The sequence below is a fragment of the Cuculus canorus genome, chromosome 21 (genome assembly GCF_017976375.1).
Source record: "Cuculus canorus isolate bCucCan1 chromosome 21, bCucCan1.pri, whole genome shotgun sequence".
NCBI lineage: Eukaryota > Metazoa > Chordata > Aves > Cuculiformes > Cuculidae > Cuculus > Cuculus canorus.
Genome location: NC_071421.1, coordinates 4,678,771 through 4,692,629, shown reverse-complemented (window position 1 = coordinate 4,692,629; position 13,859 = coordinate 4,678,771). Strand labels below are relative to the sequence as shown.

Genomic DNA, 13,859 nt, shown 5'->3' with positions numbered 1-13,859 from the left:
CCCTTCTGTGTCCTCAGGATAGATGTTGGAGAACACTGAAGGCACAAATCCGGTCCGAAAGGTTTTTAGAGGCTTTCATCTTCCTTAGTAGGGTGCAGAGGGATCAGAGAAGGAAACAGCTATACCAGGGCCAAACACATTCTCCTCATAGCCCAGAGGTGACAGCCTAAGTACAGGCTGAGCGATGACTGACCCTGCAGCTATCATTAGACAGCTGTGTGGGAAAAGAGGAGACGTGAAAGATGCAAAATCCAGTCATCAGCATTCTAACACCCCCACAGAGACAAAACTTGCTGTTCTACAGCCATCATTAGTACCTGGTGAAGCAGGAATGTCCCCTGGCAGGGCAGGCCTCCCGTGTGGTCCACAATGGCAGGAATATACCTGTGTGAGACAGTGAAATCAACAGGGAGGAAAAATATCCTAGCACAGCAGCTTTACTTTGTACTCTGCTGCCAACAGTTACCTCTCTGTCTAATCCCTTTACTGCATATGAACAGACAACAGGACTTTTGGAGCAGATCGAGTGACCCAAGGAATCGACACTCATGGCCTACACAGGACAGGTTTTCCCAGCACTGCTCAGCTTTTGCGCATGGGCTTTCAAAGTGGGAAGATGACTCCACGTGTGAAATAATGTCATTCTATCTCTTCAGTCCTTTCCAACTAGAACAACGAATGCCAGGCAGAGTTTACATCCCACCACTACAACCAGCCAGGCCACCATCGCACATTAATGATTGCTAAACATCAGTCTAGTCTGAGCAGAACAAAGGATAAAAGATCAAACTCCCAGAAACCACTGTTCTTAAAACACAGAAGATCAATAATGGACTTACTCCCCTGTTGGCTCCAATTCGCTGATCTCAAACCATACAAGGAGGTCATATTTGCTCACGCTCTGGCCCAGGCTGGGTTTGCTCATAGTATTGAGCTTCGTAGCTGGCACTTAAAGAAAGAATAAAGAAAGGAAAAGAATGGTTTACAAAGGCTGAACAGGTAAAGCTTTCCCCAGGGCTCACAGAAACGTGTCATTTCAGTGATCCTACGTATCCTATGTACAAATGCAGACTGCATCTTCTCCCATGAAAATTATGTTGCTTACAGCAATCATTATTTCTCAAAGTGTTGTTTTTAAACCTGTCACTAAATTAAAAAAAAGTTAAATAACAAAACAGAATTGTATCCAAAAAACCTGTAAAAACACACAGTTTCTCCAGGTGCACAGAAAAAAAATGTTCCTCAAATGTACATCAGTTGCTTTCTGGCTTAGGAGTTCATGATTTAGAATTGCATAGGTCTGTTCATCCACAACATCACTCACCTATGAAGGACATTCCCCCTTCCCCAGCCAAGAGAAAAAACATAAATCAAGAAGTTAAAACTTCAATCTTCACTTCTTCGTGGTACAGATTTCAAGTCTACTGCACTAGTTTACATAAAAAAACATCTATGTAAGAAGTCTGAACAAGACTTACTCCAGAGTCATAATCTTGCCAAAGTAGGCTTCTCGGCTGCTTATGGTTTGGTGTTGTTGATAATTCCTGGCCAGACCCTCTCTAATTCCTTTCATAAACATGTAGGAATAAACCATGCTAAAAAAATAATGGGATAACTAAAATTCTAGAAATCATGGAATCGTAGGATAGCTCGGGTTGGAAAGGACCTTAAAAGCCCACCCAGTTCCAACCCCCTGCCATGGGCAGGGACACATCCCACTGGATCAGGCTGCCCAAGGCCCATCCAACCTGGCCTTGAACACCTCCAGGGATGGGGCAGTCACAGCTTCCCCAGACAACCTGTTCCAGGGCCTCCCCACTCTCATCATGAAGAAATTCCTCCTTATGTCCAGTCTAAATCTGTCCCTCTCCAGTTTATACCCATTGCTCCCAGTCCTATCCCCACAAGCCTTTGTGAACAGTCCCTCCTCAGCTTTCCTGTAGCCTCTCCAGGTACTGCGAGGTCACTACAAGGTCTCCTCAGAGCCTTCTCTTCCCCAGGCATATATATAACTGATGTTCCTCCACACGTACTTCGGTCACAACTTTTAGCTATCATTATATGACTTCTCTGTTCACCCATTTCATTTTTGTAAACGGGAACATTTTAAAAGCTTAGTTTCTGACAGGTATTTCTGTAACTCTGCCACTGACAGTCCACTTTTTCTCCTTCCACATATCGACCTCATTGCTTTTATTAAGCCTAATGACTATCCCTCCCTTCTAGCCTCTCCAGCCCCACTTTGCCCTTGCTAAAGTATTCTTTAGGTTCTCCTGTCTTCAAACCTCTGTGGATCATTCAGCTTCCACCATGACAATTACTCACGCGCTGGAAGGGTGTAACAACCTTCCGTTGGTGTGCCTGCATAGTCTCTTTTAAAGAAAAAAATAAGAATTTTGTTTCTTTTCTGGGTTAAATAGCAGCTACCTAAGAGGGACAGATATTACTGGAATCGGTTATTTACAGAACTACAACTTCACACTAGATCGTGAGCTTCAGCGTCATCATTTCCTCCTGCCATTCACTACTCAGGGTGGTCACTCTTTTATACCCACCACACCACGCAGCTGCACATGAACTCATCACAGCTGGACTCAACACTGTTGACTGCAAGATGAACATCAAACACACAAGTCACTCAAGTTTCTTGCTAAGCAGAGAAACTTAAAAGCATCAGAAGAGAAAAACAACAGTAAGACCCCTTTAAATAAACATGAAAGTTGGTTCTAGAAGTTCTTATGAATCAGCTCTGGCACAATTAATACCCAGCATGTTGTCTTTTTTTTTTTTTTTTTAAATAAAAGAGAATACAAATGTAGCTGAGGAGCAGCACTGTTAGTAGTAAACAAAGAAGAGGAGCAAAACCACCTATATAGAGCACGGAAAAGTTTCCTCTGCAGCAGGCTGCTTTCTTATATGCAGCATCTCTCACCCCAATCTCACAATTGTATGTACAGAACACACAAAAAAATCAGAGCTCCATGAATTTTCAGGGAATAGATCTAGTGACACAGAAAAATGTGATACCGAGCACACTGGAGTTCACGGATTCTCCATGTGGTTCTCTCTAGGTAGTCCTAGACCTAAGCGCAGCAGCATCCGTCCATGAGCACAGCCATGGCAGTTTCTAGTTTCAAGAACACTACACGATAAATAAGGGAAAAGGAATTGCAAAACACATTTTGGAACTACTTCTACATCTACCACAGATCAAGTTTGGCTACTAACCATCTCGTTTAGGAGCCCGCTCACTCTGACAACTGGGAATAGGCAGAAAGAGAAAAGGTGGCAGCTGGTCAGCTCCATCCTGGAAAGCAGCCACAGCAGAGGATGCAAGCACGTTGGCATGCTCGGATAGTGTGTTCAGCACATGCACGTTTACATAGCCAGACATAAGATACCTAATCAACTCAATTTTCCTTTCATGGTCTGCAAAGGGAATGGAAGACACACAAAAAAAGGATGGTAGAAATATGCAGGTGAGAGAAAGGTGAAGAATGAGGAAATAAAAGGAAAAAAAAAAACCCCTAAAAAGAGTTCAGCACGCGTTATTACAATTAAGCAAAGAAAACCAAGGGTCATTTCAACAAGATTGACTCACTAAACAAGAATGTTAAGAGAGCAAAAAGATGAAGTGGTTAATGAAGAAGCAAATTGCAGTCAAGTGCTCAGTAAGCACGTGAAGAGCCATAGCCAGATTTGCAGTCAACAGCTCAGGAATGAAATCCTACCCTTTAATAAAAGAAGAAGCACTTCCTGCAAGAGGAGGCTGAAAAGAACATATAAAAAGGAAGACAGCCAGCAAAGAGAGACAAAATGCCCTCTGCACCATTCGCTCCATCACATTTCTTGATGTCCTGAATAGCTTAGGAAAACACTACAGCCTTCACTATTGCCTTCTGCAATGTCCAGAACTAGAGAGAACTGTTCTCACCTGGCTTTGAGAGTGGCATGGGAGGAGGAAAGAATCTTCGGGAAGGCTGTGGAGGGCTATACAGAAATGAAAAGAGTTATCAGTATAGAGGCAGCTAAACATAAAAAACACATACAAGTACACCAACATGCAGGTATGTACACACACAGCCCCAGGACAGTCCTTCCACCCATTTTTGTCTCTAAAAATATTATCATATCCCATAAAGACAGGTGAATATCACCTGTCCACCATAAGTGGACTCAGCACGCACTGACTAACCTACATCCTTTTTCTATTCTAACTTCAATCAGATTAATTACAACTTCCAACTGCACTACCCCCATTCGGCACTGAAAATTTAAGCAGGTAACAGGCATTTCCCAAATTAACTTGAGGAAAAGGAACAAGGCTTAGGTGGCATTTCCTCTTAAAAACAGCACGTGCTTCCTCTTTGCAGCTGCTGCCTTCAGCAGGAGGGCTAACCCGGCCAAGCAAGCCAGACAACAGCCTTTTCCTTTAAGCAACGAAAGCAACAGGACTAGGTCCTTTCCCCGATTCTAAAAATTAAATGCTCAGCAACTTTGGCACTAATTTGTGAAAAAGCTGAGAGCCTTTTGTCTTCTGCTAATCTCCTCTCTCTTCTTTTGTCATCCTACTTTATGGATCAGGCCTCTTGCCCTGAGGGAACACTGCTTCTTGGAACACCTTAGGTTTACCCAGAACTCACCAACATCACCCCTGATGTTCTACATCCAATACTCTACCACCACAATGTTTGTAGGGCGGATGCAGGTGCACTGGCAGAACAGCTTTCCGTGTTTGAGATGGCAGAACAATTCCATCACCCCCTAACAAAACATACCACGCTGGGTAAATAGGCCTCTGCCCACACTCTGAGCTCAGCAGGAATCCTGCTCCCGAGGGAGTGGCTCTATAATTTCAGGAATATGAAAATGAACTGCCCAAACTGCAGAGCTGACCTGAGCAGGATCACAAACAGCCTTTAGCCCAGAGTAGTGGACAATACCTGTTGAGATCCTGTCCTTGCAGATGGAGAGGATGCTGCTGATAATGTCCAAAGACTTCAAACACGATAGGCTTTGTTTTGATGTACTCCACAAATGATTCCGTCACTTCCACAGCAATCTAATAGGCAAAGTAAGTCAAGAAAATGAGATATACAACAAGGAAATCTTGCAAGTGAATTTTAGGATTCTGTGTTTTTCATAGGTTTAGAATCATAAAAACACAATTGTTAGGGTTGGAAGGGACCTTAAAGATCATCCGGTTCCAACCCCTCTGCCATGGGCAGGGACACCTCCCACTGGATCAGGGTGCCCAAGCCCCATCCAACCTGGCCTTGAACATCTCCAACCTGGCCTGTAACTTCACCCACAGTAAAAGCAATCACATTCCTTTTTGGTTTAGGCATTAATTCTACTCTCTGACAAAGGAGAAAATGAAAGTCTCAATATCAGACATTTTTAAGTAGAGGAAGAAGAGATTATGTGTAGCTAAGGGATTCCACAGATCGTAAAAATAGACACACTAAGTTCACGTGAGATCACAAGCACTGCTGCTCACACAGATTTTATTTCCTGAATTCTAGACCGCTTTCATCAAACATCCTGGAAAGGAAAGAGGATTTAAAGGCAGGAAGCAGAGGTGAATCAGAAGAGTTAAGTCTGCCACATAGAATCACTCTGTGTTTTGTTCTCCATTGGGGATTACATCATTCATCTGATCACTCCTCCTGCTCTCTTCTTAACAATTCCCCTTGTCCCCTCTTTCCCACACACCTCTCATGAGCTTAACAAGAAAGATACACACAACTCCCAGAGCTAAATCAGGCACTTCTTATTCATGTAAAGTTTTACTTACATTCTGAACATGATAAAACCCAAGGGGAGTCCCTCGACCATTGTTTTTTAGAGGTTCTGTTGAGAAAGCTTCATCATGCCGATGTAAAAAGCTGAAAAAACAAAAAGACGCCCAAAAATGAAACACCACAGAAAAGTTCAGCGAATATTGCTCTGTTGCGAACCCAACACTTAAAGGAAACCCACGTATTTATGCCTTCAGAACTCTACGCAGAGCTGAGTGATGGCCTAGGAATACCCTAGTCTTAAGGCCACACTTTCTGTACTTGTTTTGTGTCTTTATTACATCCATTTTTCGTCCTCTTAAAAAACTAAGCCAAAGAACACTTTCACTTGAGAGCTACTAGTTTACTCAAGGGTCACACAGCTTTCATTCCATTGAGCATATGTGCAATCTAAGATCAAATTTTTCACATTAAAAGCCATTATAGAGCAAAATCTTAAGATTATCTATAACTAATAACTTAAGAGTCCACTTGGATTCTTAATTCCCTTGTGCAAAACTTTGTTCCTTAACGCCATGCTAACACAAAACAAGTACTGCTCCTAACAGGAATTCCTAAAACAGACAAGGTGTTCTCCTCTGCTCTACCACGCTGTCACAAAGCTGAGAAGCTCTCAATCAGACCCTCCATTGCCCACTGTTATTTGCTCTCTCCATTAAACCATTTATTGCTTAATAAGGACAAATTCTTACTTGAACTGGCAGAAAATATCTGCGTATTCAGGAAGGATTCCGCTGGCCTGCAGAACTGTGACGCGGAAGGTAAACACACTGCCCAGTTTCAAGTGATCACCAATTTCCTCAGTGAAGCCTTCTATAGTCATTTTTCCATCCAGAGTGGCTGACTTCAAGTCTTAGGGAGACACAAACATCCCACATCAAATCACTTTTTCCTTTTTTTCTTTCTTTTCTTAAAATATTCCTTCAGGCAACAATTTAGAACCACCACACTTTTTTTTGAGCCCAAATTATTTGCTGATTACCAAAATATCTAAGTACCTGGGAATAATTTTTCTGCACAGTCCTTCAAATGAAGAACTCCAGCATCTACCATACCCCTCCCTAGCTATCATTCCTGAAGGACGCTCAGAACCCCTGTTAACCACTGACTGAAAGCGATTTTCCTTAAGTTCTCCAAAACTACTATGTACTTCTTTCCTACCTAGCTCATTCATTCTGTTGATCTCCTCTGGAGGAGTAGTAACCTCTGAATTCTGTCCTTGCCCTTCCACAATTCTTAATTCTTCCAGTGACAGCCCAGAGCGAGTCATTGCAACTGAAGAAAAATTACTCTGAAAAGCAAAATGAAGTTGCATGTAAGAAAGTCCTGCAGTTTCTGGTTTTGTCCTCCCCTTATTTACCCACAATAATTAGTCTTTATTTAGAAGAACGAACCACTGCACTCAAAAAAACCTAACTCAGTTTCAGGACTTCTTACCTTATCAAAATACTCATTGTCAAATGAAATTTTAGCTGTGCCAGACTGTCGAATACCAGATCCATAATCTGGGGCTTCTTCATCACCTAAAAAACAGAAAGAAAAAAAATGATAGGGAGGAGAGGGAAAACCCCTCCAAGTTACCTAAATGGAAATTCTGATTACAATGGAAACCAGTCTGTAAAGCAGAAGAGGCCCAGTTCCAGTCATCCAATAACAGGTTATACCATGCACTGGAAAATCTTAGAGCAGAAATCTATCCGTCATGAAGTCAAGTGTGGGAAAACAACACGACAAGCTAAGAAGTTTGGTTATGAACACACTGAACTTCAGAGAATTCTGAATGCAAAACATCATTAGTCCTCATTTTCATTATTTGTTTACTTCTGATTATTATACCTGAGCTAAATTAACAGACCACAATACAATGACCCACATGGGAATGTATACTTATAGCGACTTAAACTACCATCTAAAACTCCGCAGCCACAAACTAAGCAGTAACACTAGCAAAGCTTCACACGTCCACGCTGTAAGATTGAAAGGCGGTTCTGCCCATGCAATCTGCCCATTTAGCCTTCTCCTCTTTGCCCACAGTAACAAGGACGCCTGGTTAAATGCCAGATATTTTTTCCACAGTAAAGAAATGCCAAGATCCAGAATGTGTTCTGAAGCTTCACGCAGGGACCAAATAATGCCATGGCTTTTTTTAAGAGATGTTCCCAGTTCATTTCTATCAGTCATGGTGTATTCTACTGTCATTCTGCCCCTCTCTTGCGAGACCTCATCTGGAGTATCGTGTCCAGGTCTGGAATCCTCAACATATGAGGATATGGAGCTGCTCGAAAGGGTCCAGAGAAAGCTACAGGGATGATCCGATGGCTAGAGCACCTCCCGTACGAGGACAGGCTGAGAAAGTTGGGGTTGTTCAGCCTGGAGAAGGCTCCAAAGAGACATTAGAGCGACCTTCCAGCACCCGAAGGGGCTACAGGAAAGCTGGAGAGGGGCTGTTGACAAAGGCTTGTGGGGATAGGATGAGGGGCAATGGGTATAAATTGGAAAGGGACAGATTTAGGCTAGATATAAGGAAGAATTTCTTCACCATGAGGGTGGTGAGGCCCCGGCCCAGGTTGCCCAGGGAAGCTGTGGCTGCCCCATCCCTGGAGGTGTTCAAGGCCAGGTTGGATGGGCCTTGGGCAGCCTGAGCCAGTGGGATGTCCCTGCCCATGGCAGGGGGTTGGAACTGGGTGCGTTTTAGGTCCCTTCCAACCCAAACTATGATTCTACGACTTGTTTGCCTGTCTTTTAAAGCTACAGCTACTCATAGTGCACCAGAAAGTTGTGATGTAAAGCTCTCAGAGCATCCCACCTGCTATAGCTTGCACTGCCACTCGCAGAAATCCTCGTACTTCTCCCTTCTCACTAACAACAGCTACTCTGTGAATGAGAGGCACCGGGTACAGCAGGTTGCTCAGGTACACAAATGCTCTGGTAATAGAAAGGAAACAAAACACAAACAGCATTAGGCAATCATCGCAAAGTCAGACTGCAGCATTTGGCTGGCTAATGGGGCATTCAAATTTTCTGGCAGTCTACTTTACTGTATTTATCAGACCTGCGCTGTGGCAGGTGTTTATATTGCCCACACCAGGCTCTGCGGCAGCGTCAGAGCTAAGGGAAGCCACGCAATGCTCCAAATTAGGAGACACAGGGCTTGTATGGGTGCGTTACAGAACATACGAATGAGACAACTTAAGATGATGGCTGTACAGAAGGTGACTCGAGATGCACTACGCTTTTAAATGGAGCTGTTAGCAAGATGGTTGAAGTCTACTACGGAACTACTGATGATAAAGAATTGTTTTAGTTTTCCACCCCGCTGATTAATTCAAAGGGAATTGATCTACTGTGTTCACAAAGGCTCAAACATTTTACGGAACATCTATAAACACTCTTCAAATGGACTGACTGAATGTTTTCTGTCTTCTATGTCCATTTGATAACACTGTATATTGAGCAATCAGAAATCTCCAATAAACCATAAGTCATCTCTTTGATTTCTTGGAAGATTCGCTGAGTGTAGAAGGTTCCCTTGAGTGTGGGGATAGTGGAAGACTGACAGTCTTCACAGCTAAATATCTTTAGGACTGTCATACTTATTTCTTTTAAAAAAAACACCCCAAACCCTAATGAAATCCCACAGTGCTCTATTGCACAGAGCAATCAATTTAGAAATTATAATCTACAACAATCAAAAACAGCATTTCAGCCTAGGATTGGATGATCCTCTCATACACTAACTTTTAAGGTTCTATATGAGCAGGGTCTCTTTTGGAACAATAAGTTAACAAATTCTATTGTACAGGTTTTTAATGAGAAGTTAGGTTAACGTTATTTCACTTTAAGTTTCTGCAAAGAATTGCAAAGGTTCTTAAAACACTGCACTTCATGGTGATGAGCCTGAGCTGAACTTTAACTGTCGAGAAGCCTAATATATCAGGTAAAAAACATCCCTCAACGAGGGGCAAAAATGGAAGGCTTTACTTATTAAAGGAGCTGTTTCAGAGTTCAGAAGAGTACCACGATGCACGGAAGTTTAACTAATAGTTTTACCAGTCATTAAATTTAAAGTGACTAACCAATTACATACATACTGATTATGAATTTATGCATATTAAATTATACTAAATGCCAGTCATTTGTTTAACTGCATTTCCTTCTTGCAGTCCTTTTGAATTAGTCTCTATTATTAAGTACAAATTTGAGGATTTAATTATAACTGTTACAGTTGAATATTCATAGTGAAAGCCCTGCCTGACAAAAGAGGACTGAGAGAGAAATGATGTTCACTGCCTCAGTCTGGAGATAGCAGCTGTAGGATTTGTTCCGTGAACACAGCAAGACTGATCCAAACTCAATTCCTCGTGACATAAACTTAGGAAAGGGCAGCGTTTCTCCGTGGGTTCCCGTGCCCATTCCCAGAATGAATGAATGATCTTGAAATGACAAGGTAGTCAAACAATTGTGAACCAAAGAGACAAAAAATAACGCTACTCGAAACCAAAGTGGTGACAAAACGCAATAGAGAAGAGAATGGTTAATAAGGCAATAAAAATAGCAAAACAAAAATGAAGAAAACCATACAACAAAAATCCAATTGCAATGTAACACTTGACTAGGATTAGGATCTAATTCCTCTTCAGTCTGCTCCAAAGTCAGGGAAGCACTGATAAAGCAGGGGAAAGGAGAAAAGACTAAGTTTAAAGTAACAAAATGGGAAGTTTAATTGCATTTCTTTTTCCTCTAAGCAAACACTTTCATTTTTCACTTTGAAATTTCAGGTGGTGTTCATCTGAGAAGGCAGCATTGCACCACACAAGACAGCAGCCCTCCACATCAAATGGGAATCATTCGCTTGGACTGAACCAAGAATGGAATTGAGGAAGACAGGGAATTATACGCTTAACAGGAAAAACATACGCAGTCTGAAAACCATGCTTCAAGTTAGGGAGAATGGACATTTTACCCCAAAATAAAGGAATCTAAATAGCTTTGCATTTACATGTACACAATAAGAGGGAGAGTCCCTACCTAATAGAAACAGTTATTACAGAAGCCTTCCCACTTGAAAGCCAAAAGGGAAAGCATTAACTACATAAAAAATAAAAATATATTGATATTTGCATGGCTAAAGTTCTGAAGCTGCTATTCCGCATCCAACAGCGAAAGCATCCGGCTAGATTAGCAACTACGATTTTGCCACCTCAAATGACAATCACAAAGAAAAATATTATTTCCCATCTTCCTTACTTCCATCCAGACTGCTGGCTCAGTGGAATCAGCTTAACTTAGAGAAAGAAAAGCAAATAATGCAAAAAGTTTTAAGTTTCCTGTGTGGTGACGAAAATGCTGGGCCCTTTTCGTAGAATGGAGAGCATGAGCGCATCTGCTGTACAGGGAAAAGAGCTGTTTTACGCAGCGATGCTGCCTTCCAGTGCCATTCCCTCTGCTTCACACAAGCTCAGGTTAGGTTTCATCATCCAGGTTAGAAGGGGATGAAATCTTAGGGTCATCCTCCTCCTTTTCCACACCTGGGAGGACTCCCGCTCCCCAAATATCCCATAGGGAAGTGTACCCTGCACCTTAGCCCAGCAGACTGAAAAAGGGGGAGCTGGATTAGCAGAAAGATTGGTGAGGTAAGATGGCATAGTCACAACAAAACCAGAAGGGAATCGGTTTACAAATCAAAACAAGAAAACCCAACAGAACTCAGAATGATGATGGATATTTCTTAAACATATGAATTCCAGATTTAAATAAAATATCCCACAGTCCTCTCCCACCTCCCTCAAAAACACAACGAATGTTGGTATGTCACACCATTCAACAGAATCAGCTGTAAAGACAGCACAGCATGCCACAAGAGATGGCTAAAGGGACCAGCTCTTTTTTTCCCCTCATCTTTAGAAGTTACAGTACAAAGAAAAGACAATCACAGCACAGAGAGAGAAGAAAAAGACTGTGGTGCCCAAGGAGCTGGATAACTCCATGATCTATTTCTCTTCCTCATCCCTTGTGACTAAGACTCATTATTACTGGTGACTCCCCTAATACTTGAAATTCTTTTATTTTTTTCCCTATGCATTCCACAACTTCAACCAGGACATGGTTAGGAAGCGTTAAAGAACTTTGGAGTTGTTACAAATTAACCACTATCTTGTGCTCAAGACATTTTCTACATAGATGGACGCACCCTCTGCTACTTGCAAGTACAAAAGTAGAATTCTTGTGCCTGAAAATACTGAGGGACCAAAATAGCCTCCACTCGGCAACACTGAAGAGTCTAACAGCTTTCTGCTGACAGAATCAGCACGACAGAAGAACAGAACAGGAATAGAAACAGAACAGAATAGAAACCAACCGGGGAAAAAGTCATTCAGCTGCCTACTGCGAGATAATACAAACTAAGCTTCACTCCTCAATACAATTTACAACTCAAGTCGAGTTCCCAACGTGTGCAGCTTACACGGCTCAGGCCAGTTCCCCAACTGCTGCCGCTTCAGAGCTCTGTCTAGAGAGAGAGAGAGAGAGCTCAGTGTTCTTTTTACTACATGGAAACGGGAAGCAAGTTGTGTAATTGCCAGGAAGAGCGACTGTTTTTTCATTATACACTGTATTTGCTCAGCTTGTGTTGCGCTTCCTGAAGAGTCTGTGAAATGAAGATGAATAGCTCAACTTTTTCCCAAGCGCTGAAGGTTACTGAAAGAACAGGCACAACAGCAGAAGCGGCGGCGGATGCCAGCTCTGCTACAAGAAAGCTGTCCCAGCCACAGCAAACACACGCTTTAACTGACAACCACTCCCAAGCCAGCTCGGATGCCTTTCCCAAACCGACTTCTGCATCAGATTAACCTGTAAGAACTCAGCTTTATACAACACACTGTCAGAAATTACACATAAGGGCCCAAATTCCACAGAGATTAAAAAGGATCAATGCGATTTCTTGCACTTTTAGTAACTGTAATGTTTCAAAGACTAGATAGGGATATTCCAAGTTTTAATCACAGCTTGTAAACACAGCTTGTAAAGACAAAGAACAAGGCTTGACAAAGCTGATCTGATCTAAAAGCTTGACAAGACTGACAAACTCAGCTCCCTCATCTTCACCAACAATGAAAACATGTTTCCTGCATGTAAGGAAACTACAAATAGATCCCACCTTCCTGACCATGGAGCCTTCCCTGCTTACAGCCACGGAAAAGGATAGAGGCAAACTCTGCTCCCTTCTCCCTCGCTTCTCCCTTCTACCAGCTACGGAGTCTTACCCCACCTTTTGTACAACGCCCGTGGTAACCACCTCCCTTACTGTTTTAATAAGGAGATTGGTTCAGAGAGGGATTAAATAAGCAAAAAGTCACTAAACAAAATCTTCCTGTTCCTTGTCACAAGTGAAGTGTCGGAGCAAGGCTCTCTCTGAAGGAACAGTGCAAAGTACCACCTGTTCTTAATGCATCTTGGTGCCCTGAAGGGTCTACACCACAGACTGATGTCTGATAACACATTAATCATATCTAGATCAGTAAAATAAATAATATTTTCATAAATCCAAGCACAGCACATGTGGAAAGTGGCGAGAAACACACCTTCAGGCAGGGAATTTTCATGAAGACAACCTTTCACTAAGCAATACCTGCTACTGAGAGACACGCATAACCTGCAAAGCCAAATCATCTCAAAGAATACTCTTTTCCTCATCCACAAAGGACCACTCTTCTTTCTCCTTATGTCACCTCTTCAGACACAGAGGATCAGATGAGATTTCAAAAAAAGGATTTTTTGGATTGGACTTAAAGCCTTTCCATCATACTCTGAGATTATCTTCTACGGGAGAAAATTACGTACACCAATATTACCTTATTGATCTTGGAATGGCCAAACAGAGCATCCTATAAATAGCGCTTAAATATGGTACACAAGCAAAACCACATTCGTTCTGTGTTGTGACAGTTATCTCCAAGTAGATTTACTCACATTGTCGCATCTAAGGGTTATTTTCTCAATTATTATTTAGGTCTTCATGGCCTCTGATAAGGGAATTTAAAACTTAATGTTAAACGAACT

At 42.2% G+C, this 13,859-nt stretch overlaps 1 protein-coding gene across 20 annotated transcripts in view; it reads right to left on the bottom strand.

Moving 5' to 3' along the window:
* Positions 1-13,859, bottom strand: part of KIF1B (kinesin family member 1B) — a 90,357-nt gene that overhangs the window by 14,606 nt on the left and 61,892 nt on the right. For 12 of the 20 annotated variants that reach the window (XM_054085617.1, XM_054085618.1, XM_054085630.1 and 9 more), the window contains 9 exons: positions 8,608-8,726; positions 7,239-7,324; positions 6,963-7,092; positions 6,494-6,653; positions 5,798-5,888; positions 4,944-5,062; positions 3,935-3,990; positions 840-948; positions 318-384 (listed from right to left, as the gene is read on the bottom strand). In XM_054085617.1, the coding sequence (XP_053941592.1) occupies positions 318-384; positions 840-948; positions 3,935-3,990; positions 4,944-5,062; positions 5,798-5,888; positions 6,494-6,653; positions 6,963-7,092; positions 7,239-7,324; positions 8,608-8,726 (937 nt within the window). Of the gene's footprint in view, positions 1-317; positions 385-839; positions 949-3,228; positions 3,430-3,934; positions 3,991-4,943; positions 5,063-5,797; positions 5,889-6,493; positions 6,654-6,962; positions 7,093-7,238; positions 7,325-8,607; positions 8,727-13,859 lie in introns of all 20 variants that reach the window. The other 8 variants (XM_054085611.1, XM_054085613.1, XM_054085619.1 and 5 more) reach the window with 1 other exon arrangement.